Here is a 25207-nt window from a genome sequence, read left to right on the forward strand (position 1 = left end):
ATTGTAAATAAGAATTTGTTCTTAACTGACTTGCCTAGTCAATTAAATACATCAACACTACCGTTCAAAAGTTTGGGGTCACTTAGAAATATCCTTGTTTTTGAGAGAAAAGCACATTTTTTTTGTCCACTAAAATAACATCAAATTGATCAGAAATACAGTGTAGACATTGTTAATGTTGTAAATTACTGTCGTAGCTGGAAATAGCTGATTTTTAATGGAATATCTACATAGGTTTACAGAGTCCCATTATCAGTAACCATCACTCCTGTGTTCCAATGGCACGTTGTGTTAGCTAATCCAAGTTTATCATTTTAAAAGGCTAATTGATCATTAGAAAAACCTTTTGCAATGATGTTAGAACAGCTGAAAACTGTTGTCCTGATTAAAGAAGCATAAACCTGGCCTTCTTTAGACTAGTTGAGTATCTGGAGCATCAGCATTTGTGGGTTTGATTACAGGCTCAAAATGGCCCAAAACAAAGATCTTTCTTCTAAAACTCCTCAGTCTATTATTGTTCTGAAAGATTAAGTCTATTCCATGCGAGAAATTGCCAAGAAACTGAAGATCTGGTAGAATGCGGTGTACTACTCCCTTCACAGAAGAGCGCAAACTGGCCCTAACCAGAATAGAAAGAGGAGAGGGAGGCCCCGGTGCACAACTGAGCAAGAGGAAAAGTACATTAGAGTGTCTAGTTTGAGAAAACAGATGCCTCACAAGTCCTCAACCGGCAGGTTCATTAAATAGTACGCGCAAAACCCCAGTCTCAACGTCTACAGTGAAGAAGCGACTCCGGGATGCTGGCCTTCTAGGCAGAGTTCCTCTGTCCAGTGTCTATGTTCTTTTGCCCATCTTTATCTTTTTTTTGGCCAGTCTGTGATATGGATTTTTCTTTGTAACTCTGCCTAGAAGGCCAGCATCCCGTCGCCTCTTCACATTTTTGGATTACTTCATGGAGCAATTTTTTACATTTATTTAAAGAACCGAGAATTTCCTATATTCAAACGTACCCCCTGGAAACTGATATTTTATGATCAAATATTGTCAGTGCTACACCAAACAGTACCTTTTCCTGTAACATTCAGTATAATGGAAAAAACAAATTTACATTATCTGGTGTGACAAATCGTAGCTCGGTCGTACATTGATGCCACATTCCTGTCCTCTCTCTTTTAGAAAAGAAAACATAAAACAAGCAATAGAGAAATTTCGTTCAATGTTGTTTAAAATCCAGTTTTAATATTTAAATGACCATAAAAAGCACATTAAAACATTTTCTAATTTTAGTTAAAAATATGGGTCAGCTAAAGGTCTTGCATCTCAGAAGGATCTGAACAGAGGATCTCTAACCCATAAGGATTTATCTTCAATTCCCAACCCCAAAATATATCAACTTAAATGTTTAACCAAGGTATATTCAGGGGATAGCATCCTCGGATCTTAATGATTATCAACAACATTTTAAGGTATACGACCCCCTCCCCCATTTTTTTTTTAAAGATGAAAAAATTAGAACAAAATGAAAACAAAATGAAAACCGCAAATAGACTTAAATAAAAAGTAGAACGAATGCATTGTTTGCTTAATACAAGCACAGTATCAGAACATTAGTGGAATATGTTGCTATATGTGAGCTGGTGAGTCTTAGTCAATTTACCTATGGTCTCAAAACTTAAACCTGCAAATAACATACATCTTAGGATGGTATATATATACATTATATATAACTTAACTGGTAACAGTTAACACAGGATATATTCATCGACAAAATATCATAATTATTGAATTCTGTCAGTCTGTCTTTACACACACAGTACCAGTCAAAAGTTGTAGAACACCTACTCATTTAAGGGTTCTTCTTTATTTTCTACTAATTTCTACATTGTAGAAAAATAGTGAAGATATAAAAACTATGAAATAACACATATGGAATCATGTAGTAAGCAAAAAAGTGTTAAACAAATCTAAATATATTTTATATTCTTCAAAGAAGCCACGCTTTGCCTTGATGACAGCTTTGCACACTCTTGGCATTCTCTCAACAAGTGTCATTAGGTGTGCCTTGTTAAAAGTTCATTTGTGGAATTTCTTTCCTTCTTAATGTGTTTGAGCCAATCAATTGTGTTGTGACAAGGTAGGGGTGGTATACAGAAGATAGTCCTATATGGTAAAAGACCAAGTCCATATTATGGCAAGAACAGCTCAAATAAGCAAAGAGAAACGACAGTCCATCATTACTTTAAGACATGAAGGTCAGCTAATCCAGAAAAGGGCAGTCGCAAAAACCATCAAGCGCTACGATGAAACTGAGAGTAGGTGAATGAATGATCTCCGTATGTGTGATCCGCATGTGTGGTTCCCACCATGAAGCATGGAGGAGGAGGTGTGAATGTGTGGAGGTGCTTTGTTGGTGACACTGTCAGTGATTTCTTTAGAATTCAAGGAAAACTTAACCAGCATGGCTACCACATCATTCTGCAGCGATACGCCATCCCATCTGATTTGCACTTAGTGGGACTATGATTACATTTTCAACAGGACAATGACCCAAAAAACACACACCAAATTACACTCCAGGCTGTGTAATGGCTCTTTGACCAGGGAGAGTGATGGAGTGCTGCATCAGATGACCTGACTTGCACAATCATATATCCTCAACCCAATTGAGATGGTTTGGGATGAGTTGGACTGCAGAGTGAAAGAAAAGCAGCCGCCAAGTGCTCAGCATATGTGGGAACTCCCTTCAAGACTGTTGGAAAAACATTCCAGGTGAAGCTGGTTGAGAGAATGCCAAGAGTGTGCAAAGCTGCCATCAAGACAACGGGTGGCCACTTTGTAGAATCTCAAATATAAAATAGATTTTGATTTGTTTAACACTCTTTTGTTTGCTACATCATTCCATATGTGTAATTTCATAGTTTTGATGTCTTCACTCTTATTCTATGGAAACAGGTTAGGGGGCGGGGTACTGGGGTTAGGTGGTATGGAAACAGGTGAGGGGGTTGGGTACCCAGGCTAGGTGGTATGGAAACAGGTGAGGGGGCTGGGTACTGGGGTTAGGTGGTATGGAAACAGGTAAGTTTGGTTGCTGTTCTGGGTTGGGGGGTTTGGTTGCTGGTCTGGGTTGGGGGGCTGGGTTAGGGGGTTTGGTTGCTGGTCTGGGTTGGGGGGCTGGGTTGGGGGGTTTGGTTGCTGGGCTGGGTTGCTGGTCTGGGTTGGGGGGTTGGTTGCTGGGCTTGGTTGCTGGTCTGGGTGGTGGGGCTGGGTTGGGGGGTTTGGTTGCTGATCTGGGTTGGGGGGCTGGGTTGCTGGTCTGGGTTGGGTTGGGGGGCTGGGTTGGGGGGTTTGGTTGCTGGTCTGGGTTGGGGGGTTTGGTTGCTGGTCTGGGTTGGGGGTTTGGTTGCTGGGCTGGGTTGCTGGTCTGGTTTAGGGGGCTGGGTTGGGGGGTTTGGTTGCTGGGCTGGGTTGCTGGTCTGGGTTGGGGGGCTGGTTGTTTATATCCAAAATGTCTTGACCTTTTTGCTGACCCCGCCAAGTGTTTTTTTAAATGTGAGCCAGGGAAGCAGTTAGCCAGGGAAGCAGTTAGCCAGGGAAGCAGTTAGCCAGAGAAGCAGTTAGCCAGGGAAGCAGTTAGCCAAGGAAGCAGACTGGACCCACTTCAAATCCAAACTTCTGGCTGGCATCTCCAAAGTCATTCAACATGACATCAATGATGGGAACCTGATCGATCTTGGGAGTATTAATCTCCATCACAGTCTTGCCGTAGCCCTTCCTCGACTGGACAGAGAGAATGGGGGGAAAAAACTATTAAACATTGTGCTTTCAGCCGTCAGACACAACCTCATTGGAGATATAAAACAAGTCCAACAAAACAACCAATGGGAACATTTTACATACTTGCGAGACTTTCCCAAATGTACTTGAACAATCACTATTACAGACAGGCAGTATCGATGGGCAGCCCTTACCGCGCATCCGTCTACGAGGGCCCTGACATAAGGGTTACTGTCGTAGGACATCTCCTCATCGTTGGATCCCAGGAATCGCAGCGCCTTGTCGTAGCTGTCGGTGGTCTCGTCGTGCCACACCACAGACTGGTGGCAGCTGTAGGTGAAGCTCTGCCTGGCAGAGGCAGTCAGTAGTTTCAGGAAGGTCATCTGAACATCACTTACTGTGTTACCGGCTGCGTCAACGTATGAAAACTGTTCATTGGAGGAGGGTGTGAGAGAAAACAGAAAATAGATTGAGAGGTTAGAAATGAAACATGGGATTGGACATAATATACTGCTTAGAAGTGTTTTATCCCAAGAGTTCTTATAAAACATGAGAAAGGCTAACAATTTTTTTCTCCAAAAATACTCATTCAAGGCAGAAAGGAGTTGGAACACTAAAAAAATAAAATACATTTTTTATTTTTTATTTTAACTCAATTTACTCCATTGTACAGGAAGTCAAGCTGACTCCTTCCTCCTCCACTTCTGGCTCGAATTAGTCCTTTTGGAAGTTTTTAGATTTTTTTTTGTCATTGTTGTTGAGCACCCTTCTTTTCATTTGTTTGCTGAATCAAAGGTTCCCTCTGATACTCTTCTTCAACAACATGCTGTCAGTGTCAGTTATACGATCTCTCTCTCAGGCAATGGGCCAAACTGAGTCTCAAAGCAATAGAAAATCATATTTTCCTCCTCATCCTTCGTCAATCCCAGACTGTATGGGGGGGGGGGGGGGGCTGGTGAGAGGTCTTATATGAGAGGTCTGGATTCCTTGGTGGCTAGAAAAGTGGGGGTCACTTCCAGAGACAATTTTCTCTCTCTCTCTCTCTGTCTTCTATCTCAAATGCTACTTCTGAAGAACCTCTGTACTGACACACAGAAGGCAGAGAGATGGCCAAGTGGGAGCCTGATAAATAATTTTAGTTTAGTATTGTGAAGAGGAGACATTTCTTTTAAGAAGAGAACAGTGGAAGATGAAAATGTTGAGTTGAGGGAAGTACTTACTATTGCACCATGCTCAAATTCACTGAACCACGACCCTGGAAGTTCTTTGGGCCATGAAGATATTCTGACCTACGGAGCCAAACAAATGAAACGCTTCGGTACTTAGAAGAACACTTGGTTCCTGGAATTAGGTTTAGTTTTGTTCCATCAAAAGTTGTGTAATATACAGCTAGATACCCCTTCCCTCAGATCTTAACATATAGGACAATCACTACAGTATGTATAGTAATTCAATAAAAAAATGTGTATATCAGTTTTTATCTGCTCATACAGTTTGTCTATATTGATTGTCTTGACAATTACCAATGTCAATTCCAACCCTTTAGTTCAACGCATCCATTTTTCTTCATGACTTTGCATTTCATTTCACAGAGATACAGTATGAATGTAAATGGCAAATCCACAAGGCTATCTCCAAAACAAGTTAGGTTTTAATGTAAATGTCAGATTCACTATCACCAAAACAAGTTAGGTTTTAATGTAAATGTCAGATTCACTATCACCAAAACAAGTTAGGTTTTAATGTAAATGTCAAATCCACAAGGCTATCTCCAAAACAAGTTAGGTTTTAATGTAAATGTCAAATTCACAATCACCAAAACAAGTTAGGTTTTAATGTAAATGTCAAATCCACTATCACCAAAACAAGTTAGGTTTTAATGTAAATGTCAGATTCACTATCACCAAAACAAGTTAGGTTTTAATGTAAATGTCAAATCCACTATCACCAAAACAAGTTAGGTTGTAATGTAAATGTCAAATCCACTATTTTTTTTTTTTACCTTTATTTAACTAGGCAAGTCAGTTAAGAACAAATTCTTATTTTCAATGACGGCCTAGGAACAGTGGGTTAACTGCCTGTTCAGGGGCAGAACGATTTTGTACCTTGTCAACTCGGGGATTTGAACTTGCAACCTTTTGGTTACTAGTCTAATGCTCTAACCACTAGGCTACACTGCCTATCACCAAAACAGGTTAGGTTTTAATGTAAATGACCGAGCGGTGAACCCATCAAACATCCCCAAACATGAATCTCGCAGTCCCATAACCCTCACTAGCACGAATCAAATCAAACTGTATTTGTCACATGCATCGAATACAACAGACCGTACAGTGAAATGCTTTACTTACAAGCCCTGAACCAAAAATGCTTTAAGAAGTTAAGAAGAAAAATGTGTGAAGTAAAAAATAGATGAGCATTTTTTTTGTTTTAAGTAACAAATAATAAAAGAGCAGTAAAATAACAGTAGCGAGGCTAAATACAGGGGGTACCGGTACAGAGTCAATGTGGAGACTATATACAGGGGGTACCGGTACAGAGTCAATGTGGAGGCTATATACAGGGGGTACCGGTACAGAGTCAATGTGGAGGCTATATACAGGGGGTACCGGTACAGAGTCAATGTGGAGACTATATACAGGGGGTACCGGTACAGAGTCAATGTGGAGACTATATACAGGGGGTACCGGTACAGAGTCAATGTGGAGGCTATATACAGGGGGTACCGGTACAGAGTCAATGTGGAGGCTATATACAGGGGGTACCGGTACAGAGTCAATGTGGAGGCTATATACAGGGGGGTACCGGTACAGAGTCAATGTGGAGGCTATATACAGGGTGTACCGGTACAATGTGGAGGCTATATACAGGGGGGTACCGGTACAGAGTCAATGTGGAGGCTATATACAGGGTGTACCGGTACAATGTGGAGGCTATATACAGGGGGGTACCGGTACAGAGTCAATGTGGAGGCTATATACAGGGTGTACCGGTACAATGTGGAGGCTATATACAGGGGGTACCGGTACAGAGTCAATGTGGAGGCTATATACAGGGGGTACCGGTACAGAGTCAATGTGGAGGCTATATACAGGGGGTACCGGTACAGAGTCAATGTGGAGGCTATATACAGGGTGTACCGGTACAGAGTCAATGTGGAGGCTATATACAGGGTGTACCGGTACAGAGTCAATGTGGAGTCTATATACAGGGGGTACCGGTACAGAGTCAATGTGGAGGCTATATACAGGGGGTACCGGTACAGAGTCAATGTGGAGGCTATATACAGGGGGTACCGGTACAGAGTCAATGTGGAGGCTATATACAGGGGGTACCGGTACAGAGTCAATGTGGAGGCTATATACAGGGGGTACCGGTACAGAGTCAATGTGGAGGCTATATACAGGGGGTACCGGTAGAGAGTCAATGTGGAGGCTATATACAGGGTGTACCGGTACAGAGTCAATGTGGAGTCTATATACAGGGTGTACCGGTACAGAGTCAATGTGGAGGCTATATACAGGGGGTACCGGTACAGAGTCAATGTGGAGGCTATATACAGGGGGTACCGGTACAATGTGGAGGCTATATACAGGGGGTACCGGTACAGAGTCAATGTGGAGGCTATATACAGGGGGTACCGGTACAGAGTCAATGTGGAGGCTATATACAGGGGGTACCGGTAGAGAGTCAATGTGGAGGCTATATACAGGGTGTACCGGTACAGAGTCAATGTGGAGTCTATATACAGGGTGTACCGGTACAGAGTCAATGTGGAGGCTATATACAGGGGGGTACCGGTACAGAGTCAATGTGGAGGCTATATACAGGGGGTACCGGTACAGAGTCAATGTGGAGGCTATATACAGGGTGTACCGGTACAATGTGGAGGCTATATACAGGGGGGTACCGGTACAGAGTCAATGTGGAGGCTATATACAGGGTGTACCGGTACAATGTGGAGGCTATATACAGGGGGGTACCGGTACAGAGTCAATGTGGAGGCTATATACAGGGGGTACCGGTACAGAGTCAATGTGGAGGCTATATACAGGGGGTACCGGTACAGAGTCAATGTGGAGACTATATACAGGGGGTACCGGTACAGAGTCAATGTGGAGGCTATATACAGGGGGTACCGGTACAGAGTCAATGTGGAGGCTATATACAGGGGGTACCGGTACAGAGTCAATGTGCGGGGGCACGGGTTGGTTGAGGTAATTGAGGTAATGTGTACATGTACGAATGATCCTATCAGAACATTATCTAGAATTGAAGAAGACTATGGCTTGACTCTATGCTTAACTTCATAGCATGAGCAGGTGTCTGTGTGTGTGTGTGTGTGTGTGTGTGTGTGTGTGTGTGTGTGTGTGTGTGTGTGTGTGTGTGTGTGTGTGTGTGTGTGTGTGTGTGTGTGTGTGTGTGTGTGTGTGTGTGTGTTTGTGTGTGTGTCGTCCTCTTGGGGGAAATGAAACGCCACTCACTCCACTGAACTTCTTATCTGGGAAGATGCAGGTCTCTCCTCCAGCTGTGAAGTTACAGTGGACAGAGAACGAGTCCCCTGAACATCCCTGGTTAGGATCTATCCAGTACCCGCCTGTGGAACAAAACCCAATGACACAATAAAATACCCGAATCTCTAGTTCTCTCTCGTTCTAAGGTTCCACCGACAACTGAAAACTAAAAACTACAAAATGTCACTAAATCGTTTAATTGTTCTATGACATCTGACAGATATAAAAAAATAATATGTTCATATGTTTAGCAACAACAGATCTTCTAACATCCAGTGGAAACATTTAAAAAGGTACTAAGTGATATGATATCAGTCCTTGGCCAAAACAGGTAACCCTCCTTGCGTCTCGTATTCATCCACGTCCTCGTTCCAGCCATAGACCAAATGGTACAGGTGTAAGTGATCTTGTATTTACAGTATACCGTATCATTTCAAGACAACCCCATGGCTATTTCATATAGAGGGTTACCTACTGATCATAGCATGTTTGTGTTGGAGACGCCGTCTGATCTGAAATCCCACAGCTGTGGCCATGGACTGATTCATGTAAAATGTCAGAAGTTTGATTAAGAAAATGGATATTATTGTAGTTCTGACTTCTCAAACTAAAACGGACATTTTGATAATTACTGAGACTTGGTTAAACAAGTCTGTGGCAGACACTGGTGTGTCTGAATGAATATAATGTGTAATACTGCAGATCTGACAGAGGTGAGGGTGTCACCATATTCATGAAGAAAAATGTGAATGTTACTGCATGAATTACCACCTCTGTGAATGTCTAGTCATAAATCTGGGCCTTGGGTAATAATGCCCAACTAACGTCAGTGGGAGTTTGTCGTCATCCTGTGGCCCTCTCAATTGCTCTTAGAAAATTGTCTGACTTTCTGTCTAACTATGATACATCTGAATTATTCATAGTTGGGAGTAAATGAGACCTTGGTCTCAATGGGTTCCCTGAGTAAATACAAGTTTTAAAAAATAAATGAAAAATAAACCTTAAAAAAGGTCAAAGAATGACCTGACATTTCTCTGTATAAAGTTTGGCAAAAACAAACCTCAAAAGTTCCTCAATGAGGCCTGTTAATGTTAGGTGTAACCTCAATGAGGTCTGTTAATGTTAGGTATAACCTCAATGAGGTCTGTTAATGTTCGGTGTAACCTCAATGAGGTCTGTTAATGTTAGGTGTAACCTCAATGAGGTCTGTTAATGTTAGGTGTAACCTCAATGAGGTCTGTTAATGTTCGGTGTAACCTCAATGAGGTCTGTTAATGTTCGGTATAACCTCACTGAGGTCTGTTAATGTCAGGTTTAACCTCACTGAGGTCTGTTAATGTCAGGTTTAACCTCAATGAGGTCTGTTAATGTTAGGTGTAACCTCAATGAGGTCTGTTAATGTTCGGTATAACCTCACTGAGGTCTGTTAATGTCAGGTTTAACCTCACTGAGGTCTGTTAATGTCAGGTTTAACCTCACTGAGGTCTGTTAATGTTCGGTGTAACCTCAATGAGGTCTGTTAATGTTAGGTGTAACCTCAATGAGGTCTGTTAATGTCAGGTTTAACCTCACTGAGGCCTGTTAATGTTAGGCGTAACCTCACTGAGATCTGTTAATGTTAGGCGTAACCTCAATGAGGTCTGTTAATGTTAGCTTTAACCTCACTGAGGCCTGTTAATGTTAGGTATAACCTCAATGAGGTCTGTTAATGTTAGGTGTAACCTCAATGAGGCCTGTTAATGTTAGGCGTAACCTCACTGAGGCCTGTTAATGTTAGGTATAACCTCACTGAGATCTGTTAATGTTAGGCGTAACCTCAATGAGGTCTGTTAATGTTAGGTATAACCGCAATGAGGTCTTGTTCTCAGTGCTATTCAAATTCACCACTGCAATACACTACCTGCAAATATACCATATACACTCCAATGGCATCCCTACAAAATGAGCAAACAGCATTCACAGTTAACGGCTTCCTTGTCTAGATAAACAAAATGGCCAGAATTAGCATAGCATTAGCATATTACCCATGTCACAGTACTCTCAGTTGATAAAAAAGAGTTGTTGAACAGAACTTACCGATGAACCCTTAGCTCCTTTAGGACCTCCAGGGCCCTGGAAGAGACAACGAAGATGGCGTGATCAGTAAAGAGGAGATGACTATGTTGTATCATTACGTGGACATGTTAACTACGAGACTATACTCTAAATTAAACAGAGAAAACGGGGGACCGAGAGGACCTGAAGCTCCACTGATACCCTGGGGAGAAGAGACCAGACATCAGTAAGACGACAGTGGGATGACAGTGGACTACAGTGAGATAACGAGTGGTAGATTGCAAGGGAAACATTAGCAACCTTTTGCAACGTTTTCATGAGCCCTGAAAAGTTGCTTGTATTTTCATGAGTAATACAGCTAGATAGATGGAGACCCCCATTATTCTGTTTTTCGACCCTAACATAGAGACAGAAAGATGGAGACCCCCATTATTCTGTTTTTCAACACTAACATAGAGACATATAGATGGAGACCCCCATTATTCTGTTTTTCAACACTAACATAGAGACAGATAGATGGAGACCCCCATTATTCTGTTTTTCGACCCTAACATAGAGACAGAAAAACGGAGACCCCCATTATTCTGTTTTTCGACCCTAACATAGAGACAGAAAGATGGAGACCCCCATTATGCTGTTTTTCAACACTAACATAGAGACATATAGATGGAGAACAGCATTCTTCTGTTTTTCAAGCCTAACATAGAGACAATCAGACCAATGGCATTTTGTTTCCTGATTGACGAATGGCAAGGTGATGAGGTCATTAATCACTTACACCGTCGCCCTTGCCTCCGTGAGAACCCTGGGGTCCAGGCAGGCCTCTGTCTCCCTTCTCTCCCTGCTCGCCAGGGGGTCCAATCAGACCGATCAGACCTGGATGACCCTGTAGGACACAAACAAACAAGAGTAGTAAGGACTGGGACCATTGAGACACATGACACAGTAAAAACACGTTGAAAACAATACCATGCCTGGCACCAGTACAACCCTGCTATAGCTGTTACCATTCCATCAAGTAAAATACCAAATCGGAACACTCATTCTACACATCTGAAATCATTTTCACATAAATTACTCTTTTTTTTTCCCCGTCTGACAAAATACTTGCCCAGAATTTCTCTAAACGCAACTGAGGACAATATCCACAACAACAATGTCTGGAAAATATGAGAGCCCTCTTCAGTCCCATTGATCTGAAACATGGAAAATGGCCACACAAATGAAAATGAAGAGCTTGTGTCCTTCTAAACCAATCCCTTCCAATCCTGCTCTCAACATTTGTGGCTGGCCATAACAGCAGTGTCCTGCGCTTCATTACTGACTTTAAATTCACTGGCAGATCTAACGCTCTGCATCAAATGGAGCCGGCAATGTGGTACGGCCCTATTCAATTCCAACTGGCTTCCAGATTTCTCCAAATGTCACTTTTAGTTTACTGCGTAATTGGAGTCACTTTTAGTTCCAAACACAAGTTGTGTCGAATAATTTGAATTTAAACGTATTGCTCTATCGAAATATTTAGTTTGACCTTTCTAGAGAAGCTGGTTAAAGGGTTCAGATGAGTGGAGGTCCAATCCCAGCCACGCTCAAGGCCATCGTCTCCAACCCACGACAGGTTAAACTCCCAACCCCTTCTCGATTCGGAGAAATCAAATCAATAAATGCTTTGGGACGGGAAATTGAGGCAGGCTCACCTTTTCACCCTTGGTGCCGGGGTCACCCTTCAGACCTGGGAGACCAGGGGGTCCCTAATTGTCACAGAGAAAAGATGGTTAGACATCAATTACACAATTAATTCATCTCTCCTCAGTAGAGAAAGAACGTAAGGAAAAAATAAATAGCTAGACAGACAACGAGATAGAGAACTAGAGAGAGAGAGAGCACTATAGAGAGAGAGAGAAAGAGAGAAGGGAGAGAGAAGGGAGAGAGAGGAGAGAGAGAAGGGAGAGAGAGGAGAGAGAAAAAGAGAAAAGTTAGAGAGAATAATTAGAGAGCACTATAGAGAGGGAAAGAAAGAGAGAAGAGAGAGAAGGGAGAGAGAGGAGAGAGAGAAAAAGAAAAGAGAGAGAGAATAATTAGAGAGCACTATAAAAAGAGAGAGAAAGAGAGAAAAGAGAGAGAGAATAATTAGAGAGCACTATAAAAAGAGAGAGGGAAAAGAGAGAGAAAATAGAGGAGAGAGAGGAGAGAGAGAAAGAGAAAAGAGAGAGAATAATTAGAGAGCACTATAAAAAGAGAGAGAAAGAGAGAAAAGAGAGAGGAGAGATAGGAGAGAGAGAAAGAGAAAAGAGAGAGAGAATAATTAGAGAGCACTATAAAAAGAGAGATAAAGAGAGAAAAGAGAGAAGAGAGAGAGGAGAGAGAGAAAGAGAAAAGAGAAAAGAGAGAGAGAATAATTAGAGAGCACTATAAAAAGAGAGAAAGAGAGAAAAGAGAGAGAGAATAATTAGAGAGCACTATAAAAAGAGAGAAAGAGAGAAAAGAGAGAGAGAATAATTAGAGAGCACTATAAAAAGAGGGAAAGAGAGAAAAGAGAGAGAGAATAATTAGAGAGCACTATAAAAAGAGAGAAAGAGAGAAAAGCGAGAGAGAATAATTAGAGAGCACTATAAAAAGAGAGAAAGAGAGAAAAGAGAGAGAGAATAATTAGAGAGCACTATAAAAAGAGAGAGAAAGAGAGAAAAGCGAGTGAGAGAGAGACTCTTTTTTTTCTGAAACTTTCACATTTCCTTTAACCCCTCCCCCTTTAAAAATAAAACACCAAAGTATATCCTGTACATGTACCATGCTCACCTTTCCATCTACCACGTACAAACCAACATCACAATACCCAAAACAACACACCACCGTCACCACTTCTACAACCATTTATCCCAAACATCATCTCCAGATATACAGACAGCCCCCGAACACACCATATCTCCTGAAACATCTCCACACTTTATCATTCTATAGAACTCAAATTCCACCCTAAGGCGCGCAGAGACCATCCCATTAAATAGTAAAGGGTCTGTTATCCCCCCACCTTTGACCCTGTTCCACCTTGTTAGACAAATAGACAACTTCGCCTGAGCAAACAGAAAATTCAACAAAACACATTTGGCCTTCTCCTTATTAATCAAATACCTCTATCCCATTATAAACATCCCAACATTAAAAACCACCCCCAACCTCTCACACAGACATTCCAACAGAGACATTAAAGGCATTAACCTGGTGCATACAGAAAACACATGAATCACAGTTTCTTTCATTACACAGAAAGGACACCCATGCCGACTCCCGGTTCAACCCGTACCAACCAGCTGTTAGTGGCCAGGGCTCCATGAAGAACCCTCCACTGGAGGTCCCCTGACCTCTTTGGTACTGGGGGTTTGTAGAGCCCCCTCCATCTAAAACCCACCATACTCTCCTCCCCACATACCACCTGCCACTGATGTGCCTTCACTCCTGTTAGGCTTCTAATGCTCCTAACCTTAATGCAGAGGTTGCAGAGGGCTGTACCTCCCACCCCTTCAAACTCCCCCAGGCTCCTAATGTTCCTTACCTTAATGCAGAGGTTGTAGAGGGCTTTACCTCCCACCCCCTCAAACTCCCCCAGGCTTCTAATGCTCCTAACCTTAATGCAGAGGTTGTAGAGGGCTTTACCTCCCACCCCCTCAAACTCCCCCAGGCTTCTAATGCTCCTAACCTTAATGCAGAGGTTGTAGAGGGCTGTACCTCCCACCCCCTCAAACTCCCCCAGGCTCCTAATGTTCCTTACCTTAATGCAGAGGTTGTAGAGGGCTTTACCTCCCACCCCCTCAAACTCCCCCAGGCTTCTAATGCTCCTAACCTTAATGCAGAGGTTGTAGAGGGCTGTACCTCCCACCCCCTCAAACTCCCCCAGGCTCCTAATGTTCCTTACCTTAATGCAGAGGTTGCAGAGGGCTGTACCTCCCACCCCTTCAAACTCCCCCAGGCTCCTAATGTTCCTAACCTTAATGCAGAGGTTGCAGAGGGCTGTACCTACCACCCCTTCAAACTCCCCCAGGCTCCTAATGTTCCTTACCTTAATGCAGAGGTTGCAGAGGGCTGTAGAGAGATGTATATACTGTTTACAGAAGAGCCAAATTTGGACTTTCCCCACATCCCATCATTGACTCAGATACAACTCTCTCCGCTGCCCCCACCTTTCCCAACAGGTCTGGAAACCTGAGCAAAAAGTGGCATCTTGTAAGAGCTTTATATTGAACGTCCAATAGGATGCCTGCCGGGGCCCTGGTGAAATAGACAGCCGAGCCATTGTTATGTGGTGATCCGAAAACCCCACCGGGAGAATGATAGCGCCCAACTGCCTATTGCTCTGATTCCTGGACATGTAAAACAGAACAAGTCGGGCTGCACTCACCCTAACCCCAAAAACCTTCACCCATGTATACTGTCTTGGGTTGGGATGTTTAGTTCTCCAAACATCCACAAGGTCGAACTGATTAATGATGTCCCTTAACACTCCCACTGACACTGAATGAGGCTCTTCCCCATGTCTGTCTTTTGTAAAATGTACAGTTCCAGTCCCCTCCGACCACCAGCGTCTCCTCAGGCACTACCTGTGAGAGTTCCAGTCCCCTCCGACCACCAGCGTCTCCTCAGGCGCTACCTGTGAGAGTTCCTGTCTAAGACTCTCAAATAGAACCCCTCTCTCTCTCCTTGTGTTAGGCGCATTTACAACAACCACCCAAGCCACTGCCTGTTCACCCCGCTATCATCCAGAAGGTGAGGTCAGTGCAGGTGCATCAAAGCGGGGACCGAGAGACTGAAAAACAGCTTCTATCTCAAGGCCATCAGACTGTTAAACAGCCATCACTAACATTGAGTGGCTGCTGACAACATACTGACTCAATCTCTAGCCACTTTAATAATTAAACATGTATGTAATAAATGTATCACTAGCCACTTTAAACAATGCCACTTTATATAATGTTGACATACCCTACATTACTCATCTCATATGTATATACTGTACTCTATACCATCTACAGCATCTTGCCTATCCCATATGGCCATCGCTCATTCATATATTTTTATGTACATATTCGTATTCATTCCTTTACACTTGTGTGAATAAGGTAGTTGTTGTGAAAATGTTAGGTTAGATTACTTGTTGGTTATTACTGCATGGTCAGAACTAGAGCACAAGCATTTTACTACACTCGCATTAACATCTGCTAACCATGTGTGTCTATTATTTTATTTATTTATTTCAATTATTTCACCTTTATTTAACCAGGTAGGCAAGTTGAGAACAAGTTCTCATTTAATATTGCGACCTGGCCAAGATAAAGCAAAGCAGTTCAACACATACAACAACACAGAGTTACACGTGGAGTAAAACAAACATACAGTCAATAATACAGTATAAACAAGTCTATATACGATGTGAGCAAATGAGGTGAGAAGGGAGGTAAAGGCAAAAAAAGGCCATGGTGGCAAAGTAAATACAATATAGCAAGTAAAACACTGGAATGGTAGATTTGCAATGGAAGAATGTGCAAAGTAGAAATAAAAATAATGTGGTGCAAAGGAGCAAAATAAATAAATGAATAAATACAGTAGGGAAAGAGGTAGTTATTTGGGCTAAATTATAGATGGGCTATGTACAGGTGCAGTAATCTGTGAGTTGCTCTGACAGCTGGTGCTTAAATCTAGTGAGGGAGATAAATGTTTCCAGTTTCAGTGATTTTTGTAGTTCGTTCCAGTCATTGGCAGAGAACTGGAAGGAGAGGTGGCCAAAGGAAGAATTGGTTTTGGGGGTGACCAGAGAGATATACCTGCTGGAGCGCGTGCTACAGGTGGGTGCTGCTATGGTAACCAACAAGCTGAGATAAGGGGGGACTTTACCGAGCAGGGTCTTGTAGATGACTGAAGGAGAGTTGTATGGCATTGAAACTCATCTGGAGGGTTGTTATTAACACAGTGTCCAAAGAAGGGCCAGAAGTATACAGAATGGTGTCATCTGCTTAGAGGTGGATCAGAGACTCACCAGCAGCAAGAGCGGCATCATTGATGTATACAGAGAAGAGGGTCAGCCCAAGAATTCAACCCTGTGGCACCCCCATAGAGACTGCCAGAGGCCCAGACAACAGGCCCTCCGATTTGACACACTGAACTCTATCAGGGAAGTAGTTGGTGAACCAGGCTAGGCAATCATTTGAGAAACCAAGGCTATCGAGTCTGCCGATGAGGATGTGGTGATTGACAGTTGAAAGCCTTGGCCAGGTCAATGAATACGGCTGCACAGTAATGTTTCTTATCGATGGCGGTTAAGATATCGTTTAGGACATTGAGCGTGGCTGAGGTGCACCCAAGACCAGCTCTGAAACCAGATTGCTAAGCCGAGAAGGTGAGGTGGGATTCGAAGTGGTCGGTAATCTGTTTGTTGACTTGGCTTTCGAAGACCTTAGAAAGGCAGGGTAGGATAGATATAGGTCTGTAGCAGATTGGGTCTAGAGTCCCCCCCCCCCTTTGAAGAGGGGGATGACCGCAGCTACTTTCCAATCTTTGGGAATCTCAGACAACACAAAAGAGAGGTTGAACAGGCTCGTAATAGGGGTTGCAACAATTTCGGCAGATCATTTTAGGAAGGGTCCAGATGGTCTAGCCCAGCTGATTTGTAGGGGTCCAGATTTTGCAGCTCTTTCAGAATATCAGCTGACTGGATTTGGGAGAAGGAGAAATGGGGAAGGTTTGGGCGAGTTGCTGTGGGGGTACAGTGCAGTTGACTGGGGTATGGGTAGCCAGGTGGAAAGTGTATGTGACAAATCAAATTTGATTCATAAAGACAAAACCCTTGTTGTTACTTTTTGCTTTTGCAACAAGCAGCCGACCCCTACACACCTCCTTTGAGGAGGTGTGTAGCATGACTAGGTCCAGCCTCAGCTACCTTACCAAATCTTTACAGACAGACCCGGTACAAAAAGGACTGCTACCCCTGCACTAAAATTTGTCCCATGGCTCAACACACTTGCCCCTTTCCACCAGAGCCCCCAATCGACTTCATTCAACACATCATTATGAATCTCCTGCAGAAACAACACCTGTACTTTTGTTTTGTTTTAATCACCCAACACACTCCTCTTCCCCGCATCTCTAGACTCTGAGTGAGTCTACCCGAAGAGTCTCCATAAGAAGTCTCCATTTATATTGAGTGAGTCTACCTGAAGAGTCTCCATAAGAAGTCTCCATTTATATTGAGCGGGTCTACCCGAAGAGTCTCCATAAGAAGTCTCCATTTATACTGAGTGAGTCTACCCGAAGAGTCTCCATAAGAAGTCTCCATTTATACTGAGTGAGTCTACACGAAGAGTCTCCATAAGAAGTCTCCATTTATATTGAGTGAGTCTACCCGAAGAGTCTCCATAAGAAGTCTCCATTTATATTGAGTGAGTCTACCCGAAGAGTCTCCATAAGAAGTCTCCATTTATATTGAGTGAGTCTACCCAAAGAGTCTCCATAAGTCTCCATTTATATTGAGTGAGTCTTCCCAAAGAGTCTCCATAAGTCTCCATTTATATTGAGTGAGTCTACCCGAAGAGTCTCCATAAGAAGTCTCCATTTATATTGAGTGAGTCTTCCCAAAGAGTCTCTCCATAAGAAGTCTCCATTTATATTGAGTGAGTCTACCCAAAGAGTCTCCATAAGAAGTCTCCATTTATATTGAGTGGGTCTACCCAAAGAGTCTCCATAAGAAGTCTCCATTTATATTGAGTGAGTCTTCCCAAAGAGTCTCCATAAGAAGTCTCCATTTATATTGAGTGAGTCTACCCAAAGAGTCTCCATAAGAAGTCTCCATTTATATTGAGTGAGTCTTCCCAAAGAGTCTCCATAAGAAGTCTCCATTTATATTGAGTGAGTCTACCCAAAGAGTCTCCATAAGAAGTCTCCATTTATATTGAGTGGGTCTACCCAAAGAGTCTCCATAAGAAGTCTCCATTTATATTGAGTGAGTCTTCCCAAAGAGTCTCCATAAGAAGTCTCCATTTATATTGAGTGAGTCTACCCAAAGAGTCTCCATAAGAAGTCTCCATTTATATTGAGTGGGTCTACCTGAAGAGTCTCCATAAGAAGTCTCCATTTATATTGAGTGAGTCTACCAGAAGAGTCTCCATAAGAAGTCTCCATTTATATTGAGTGGGTCTACCTGAAGAGTCTCCATAAGAAGTCTCCATTTATATTGAGTGAGACTACCAGAAGAGTCTCCATAAGAAGTCTCCATTTATATTGAGTGAGTCTTCCCAAAGAGTCTCCATAAGAAGTCTCCATTTATATTGAGTGAGTCTACCAGAAGAGTCTCCATAAGAAGTCTCCATTTATATTGAGTGGGTCTACCTGAAGAGTCTCCATAAGAAGTCTCCATTTATATTGAGTGAGTCTACCAGAAGAGTCTCCATAAGAAGTCTCCATTTATATTGAGTGAGTCTACCTGAAGAGTCTCCATAAGAAGTCTCCATTTATATTGAGTGAGTCTACCTGAAGAGTCTCCATAAGAAGTCTCCATTTATATTGAGTGAGTCTACCTGAAGAGTCTCCATAAGAAGTCTCCATTTATATTGAGTGAGTCTTCCCAAAGAGTCTCCATAAGAAGTGGGAGAAAAGCCAGCAAAGAAAGAGACCAATAGCAAAGCTCAAAAAGCCCAATTGCCAGAAAGGAACTATTCATCTAAGTTCAACCCTTTCGCACTGTTGTGACCCACTTCCTTAACCGTTTCCTGGGTGAGAGGACACCATGCCCCTCATTTTTCATAGCATGTTGTAATGTTTTTACAAACTTTCTCAGATTAGAAAAAAAGCCTCAAGATTAACGTTTTCCCCCTTGGTCTCATTCAGGAATCTTGTCCGTTCCCTCAACGGACCCATTGAAGAGAAGTCTGAAAAAAATAACTCCTCATTCTCTTCCTCAGACTCACTTTCCTCCTCATCTCTATCTCCCACCCTGACCACCTGCCCTTCCTCTCTGGTCAGGGCCTCCCCCCCAGCACCTGGCAAAGGTTCCTCATCTACACCACCCTCCATAGCATGACTAGACTCATCTACACCACCCTCCATAACCTGAAGAGACTCATCTACACCACCCTCCATAGCATGACTAGACCCAGCCTCAGCTACCCCACCATCCATAACATGACTAGACCCAGCCTAAGCTACCCCACCATCTATAGCATGACTAGACCCAGCCTCAGCTACACCACCATCCATAGCATGACTAGACCCAGCCTCAGCTACCCCACCATCCATAGCATGACTAGACCCAGCCTCATCTACACCACCATCCATAGCATGACTAGACCCAGCCTCAGCTACCCCACCATCCATAGCATGACTAGGCCCAGCCTCATCTACACCACCATCCATAGCCTGACTAGACCCAGCCTCATCTACACCACCATCCATAGCATGAATCGACCCAGCCTCATCTACCCCCCCATCCATAACATGACGAGACCCATCCTCATCTACACCACCATCCATAGCATGACTAGACCCAGCCTCATCTACACCACCATCCATAGCATGAATAGACCCAGCCTCATCTACACCACCATCCATAGCATGAATAGACCCAGCCTCATCTACACCACCATCCATAACATGACTAGGCCCAGCCTCATCTACACCACCATCCATAACATGACTAGGCCCAGCCTCAGCTACCCCACCATCCATAACATGACTAGGCCCAGCCTCCGCTACCCCACCATCTCTAGCCTGACTAGGCCCAGCCTCATCTACACTACCATCCCTGGCATGACTAGGCCCAGCCTCTGCTGTCTGCATCTCATTACCCCCTGCACGTTGACCTTGATTTCCCCCACTGGAGCTTGTGCCCTCACCTTCTCTACGGCCTTTATGTGGGCATGCTTATGCCCCAAATCCCCACACTCAAAACATCTGTGCTGGCAAACCCTGCATAGAGCCCCTCCCCATTCCTCACTTTAAAATGCACATTTAGCTGTTGCTCATTGTTATTCAGAAACATAAACACTTGGCCTCCGGAACGAAACAATGTGATTAACGGCATCTGCCTGAGTACCTGTTGACACAAAAACCGCTAGCATACTTACCAAAACGACTCAGCACTTTCCTGATTTGATCCTCCGTAATAAATGGGGGCAAATTTGCCACTACCACCTGGTCAAAGCGGTAGAAAGAGGCGAAATTGGCACCAACACACCCCTTACAAAAATTCCACTAGCAGTTAAGCCTAAAAAAAAACAAATTTGCTCTTTTCATGAACAGAACCACAGCTTTGTTCATTCTAGAAGCGGAATGTATACATTCAGCTCCTACCTTTCCACAATTCTAGAAGCAGAATGTATACATTCAGCTCCTACCTTTCCACCATTCTAGAAGCAGAATGTATACATTCAGCTCCTACCTTTCCACCATTCTAGAAGCGGAATGTATACATTCAGCTCCTACCTTTCCACCATTCTAGAAGCGGAATGTATACATTCAGCTCCTACCTTTCCACCATTCTAGAAGCGGAATGTATACATTCAGCTCCTACCTTTCCACCATTCTAGAAGCGGAATGTATACATTCAGCTCCTACCTTTCCACCATTCTAGAAGCAGAATGTGTACATTCAGCTCCTACCTTTCCACCATTCTAGAAGCAGAATGTATCCATTCAGCTCCTACCTTTCCACCATTCTAGAAGCAGAATGTATACATTCAGCTCCTACCTTTCCACCATTCTAGAAGCGGAATGTATACATTCAGCTCCTACCTTTCCACCATTCTAGAAGCGGAATGTATACATTCAGCTCCTACCTTTCCACCATTCTAGAAGCAGAATGTATACATTCAGCTCCTACCTTTCCACCATTCTAGAAGCAGAATGTATACATTCAGCTCCTACCTTTCCACCGACGGCGAGCAGAACCTCCTCCACTCAACTCCATTCTCAGGAACACACCTGAATAAATGCCCTAACGACAGCGTCTCCTCCTCGCTAGGCTGACAAGCCATCGCACACCACACCTTCCAAACCCCAGGAAACTAACTGTCCTCCTCCACCCTAAATCTAAAAACCTGTGAATACTGCTTAAACACATTGTGCAGTAACCCTCCAGCATAGAAAATACAATTGAAAGAAAAGACCAAGTAAAGAATCAAGAAAGTTAGTTAGGACAGAGCCCTCCACACCAAACACAAGAGATAGAGAAATAAATATGGGAGAGAGAGAGAGCACTAGAGAGAGAGAGATAGAGCACTAGAGAGAGAGAGATAGAGCACTAGAGAGAGAAAGAGAGAGAGAGAGAGAGAGAGAGAGAGAGAGAGAGAGAGAGAGAGAGAGAGAGAGAGAGAGAGAGAGAATTATCTCTGCTGACCACAGGTCCAGGTGGGACGTCTTGTCCAGAAGAACCAGGAAGTCCTTGTTCACCCTGAGAAGAGAAAGACCATCCAATTATAGTCCAGCATTACAACATTCTGTAACTCTTATTGCCTCATATTGATTTCCTGTGCCCGGCACCATGATTAATTGCAGGAATAGCGCAAAAAAGTGTGTTTGAATAAACAACAAAAATACATAAAGGACAAGCCAAATGGTACTATTGATTATTCCATGAGCACTGTTGTCAGACAGCTTTAGGGCTGTTTGGTCTCTCTCTCTCTCTGTGTGTGTGTGTGTGTGTGTGTGTGTGTGTGTGTGTGTGTGTGTGTGTGTGTGTGTGTGTGTGTGTGTGTGTGTGTGTGTGTGTGTGTGTGTGTGTGTGTGTATTTAAGGAAAGATGAACTTAGGGATCTCAGACTTACAACGGGGCCGGGGATTCCACGCAGACCTTCTGGACCGATCTTTCCCGAGGGCCCCTGGGGGCCGACTGGGCCAGCTTTACCTGGGGGTCCCTCGGCTCCAGACTCACCCTATAGTACAGGACAAGACTGTCACAATGACACAACTCTAGATATCCACATGTCATTTCCATCTGGTTTGATAGATGCTCTCTGTGTAATGACAATGTGTCTGGCTAGCATGTAAACAACATGTCTTTATGTGTTCTGGATCTCTCTATGTGTTCTGGATCTCTTCATGTGTTCTGGGTCTCTCTATGTGTTCTGGATCTCTCTATGTGTTCTGGATCTCTCTATGTGTTCTGGGTCTCTCTATGTGTTCTGGATCTCGTCATGTGTTCTAGATCTCGTCATGTGTTCTAGATCTCTTTATGTGTTCATAATGATCTAACCCCTAACAACAGATCATAGACTGGGTTCTTATTCACTTCACGTCCTTGTAGTGTGTACTGTCAAAGAGACATTCCTTCGACTGCGTTGAGCTTCAGGTGACTACAGCCTAGTCTTATGTTCACAGAGCAGCATAGATAACATCTGGAGGGTTAGATAACAATGAGACTCTGTGATTGATGTGAAACAACAATGCCCAGTCTAAACCATAGCAGAGTGGGATAGGGCTAGAGACAACTGGCAAACAGACTTGTGACATGTCAGAGCTAGATTCAGCACAGTACATTTCCACAAATTATGTTACAACACATAGTAAACACATTAAAAACACACAAACTGAATCTAAGCTAAAATAGGCTGTGTGAGTCCCGACTTCCTGGGGGTTTTGTGTTTTAATTTGGGAGGAGGGGAGAGAGATTAAAGGAAAAGGGTAGAGGGGACAGGGATACGGGATGAGGGGAGAGGGATGAGGGGAGAGGGGACAGGGATAAGGGATGAGGGGAGAGGGATGAGGGGAGAGGGGACAGGGATAAGGGATGAGGGGAGAGGTATGAGGGGAGAGGGGACAGGGATAAGGGATGAGGGGAGAGGGATGAGGGGAGAGGGGACAGGGATAAGGGATGAGGGGAGAGGGATGAGGGGAGAGGGGACAGGGATAAGGGATGAGGGGAGAGGGATGAGGGGAGAGGGGACAGGGATGAGGGGAGAGGGATGAGGGAAGAGTGGAGAGGGTGGAGGATGAGGGAACAGGGTAGTGGGGTGAGGGGTGAGGCATGGGGGAAGAGTGGAGAGGGTGGAGGATGAGGGAACAGGGAAGTGGGGTGAGGGGTGAGGCATGGGGGAAGAGCGGAGAGGGTGGAGGATGAGGGAACAGGGTAGTGGGGTGAGGGGTGAGGCATGAGGGAAGAGTGGAGAGGGTGGAGGATGAGGGAACAGGGTAGTGGGGTGAGGGGTGAGGCATGGGGGAAGAGTGGAGAGGGTGGAGGATGAGGGAACAGGGAAGTGGGGTGAGGGGTGAGGCATGGGGGAAGAGCGGAGAGGGTGGAGGATGAGGGAACAGGGTAGTGGGGTGAGGGGTGAGGCATGGGGGAAGAGCGGAGAGGGTGGAGGATGAGGGAACAGGGTAGTGGGGTGAGGGGTGAGGCATGGGGGAAGAGCGGAGAGGGTGGAGGATGAGGGAACAGGGTAGTGGGGTGAGGGGTGAGGCATGGGGGAAGAGCGGAGAGGGTGGAGGATGAGGGAACAGGGTAGTGGGGTGAGGGGTGAGGCATGGGGGAAGAGCGGAGAGGGTGGAGGATGAGGGAACAGGGTAGTGGGGTGAGGGGTGAGGCATGGGGGAAGAGCGGAGAGGGTGGAGGATGAGGGAACAGGGTAGTGGGGTGAGGGGTGAGGCATGGGGGAAGAGCGGAGAGGGTGGAGGATGAGGGAACAGGGTAGTGGGGTGAGGGGTGAGGCATGGGGGAAGAGCGGAGAGGGTGGAGGATGAGGGAACAGGGTAGTGGGGTGAGGGGTGAGGCATGGGGAAGAGCGGAGAGGGTGGAGGATGAGGGAACAGGGTAGTGGGGTGAGGGGTGAGGCATGGGGGAAGAGTGGAGAGGGTGGAGGATGAGGGAACAGGGTAGTGGGGTGAGGGGTGAGGCATGGGGGAAGAGTGGAGAGGGTGGAGGATGAGGGAACAGGGTAGTGGGGTGAGGGGTGAGGCATGGGGGAAGAGTGGAGAGGGTGGAGGATGAGGGAACAGGGAAGTGGGGTGAGGGGTGAGGCATGGGGGAAGAGTGGAGAGGGTGGAGGATGAGGGAACAGGGAAGTGGGGTGAGGGGTGAGGCATGGGGGAAGAGTGGAGAGGGTGGAGGATGAGGGAACAGGGAAGTGGGGTGAGGGGTGAGGCATGGGGGAAGAGTGGAGAGGGTGGAGGATGAGGGAACAGGGAAGTGGGGTGAGGGGTGAGGCATGGGGGAAGAGTGGAGAGGGTGGAGGATGAGGGAACAGGGAAGTGGGGTGAGGGGTGAGGCATGAGGGAAGAGCGGAGAGGGTGGAGGATGAGGGAACAGGGTAGTGGGGTGAGGGGTGAGGCATGGGGGAAGAGTGGAGAGGGTGGAGGATGAGGGAACAGGGTAGTGGGGTGAGGGGTGAGGCATGGGGGAAGAGTGGAGAGGGTGGAGGATGAGGGAACAGAGTAGTGGGGTGAGGGGTGAGGCATGGGGGAAGAGTGGAGAGGGTGGAGGATGAGGGAACAGGGTAGTGGGGTGAGGGGTGAGGCATGGGGGAAGAGTGGAGAGGGTGGAGGATGAGGGAACAGGGTAGTGGGGTGAGGGGTGAGGCATGGGGGAAGAGTGGAGAGGGTGGAGGATGAGGGAACAGGGTAGTGGGGTGAGGGGTGAGGCATGGGGGAAGAGCGGAGAGGGTGGAGGATGAGGGAACAGGGTAGTGGGGTGAGGGGTGAGGCATGGGGGAAGAGTGGAGAGGGTGGAGGATGAGGGAACAGGGTAGTGGGGTGAGGGGTGAGGCATGGGGGAAGAGTGGAGAGGGTGGAGGATGAGGGAACAGGGTAGTGGGGTGAGGGGTGAGGCATGGGGGAAGAGTGGAGAGGGTGGAGGATGAGGGAACAGGGTAGTGGGGTGAGGGGTGAGGCATGGGG

The 25207-nt window shown here is 45.0% G+C and overlaps 1 protein-coding gene across 1 annotated transcript in view; it reads right to left on the reverse strand.

The window, feature by feature from the left end:
* Positions 1-2927: 2927 nt before the first annotated feature.
* LOC135517126 (collagen alpha-1(XI) chain-like) overlaps positions 2928-25207 on the reverse strand; it is a 172505-nt gene continuing 150225 nt past the window's right edge. The window contains 10 exon segments of the mRNA XM_064941154.1: positions 2928-3777; positions 3969-4202; positions 4995-5063; positions 8259-8371; positions 10189-10222; positions 10365-10400; positions 11122-11229; positions 12041-12094; positions 21717-21770; positions 22144-22251. Coding sequence (XP_064797226.1) covers positions 3631-3777; positions 3969-4202; positions 4995-5063; positions 8259-8371; positions 10189-10222; positions 10365-10400; positions 11122-11229; positions 12041-12094; positions 21717-21770; positions 22144-22251 — 957 coding nt within the window. The 3' untranslated portion in view covers positions 2928-3630.

Source organism: Oncorhynchus masou, chromosome 28 (assembly GCF_036934945.1).
Source record: "Oncorhynchus masou masou isolate Uvic2021 chromosome 28, UVic_Omas_1.1, whole genome shotgun sequence".
Taxonomy (NCBI): Eukaryota; Metazoa; Chordata; class Actinopteri; order Salmoniformes; family Salmonidae; genus Oncorhynchus; species Oncorhynchus masou.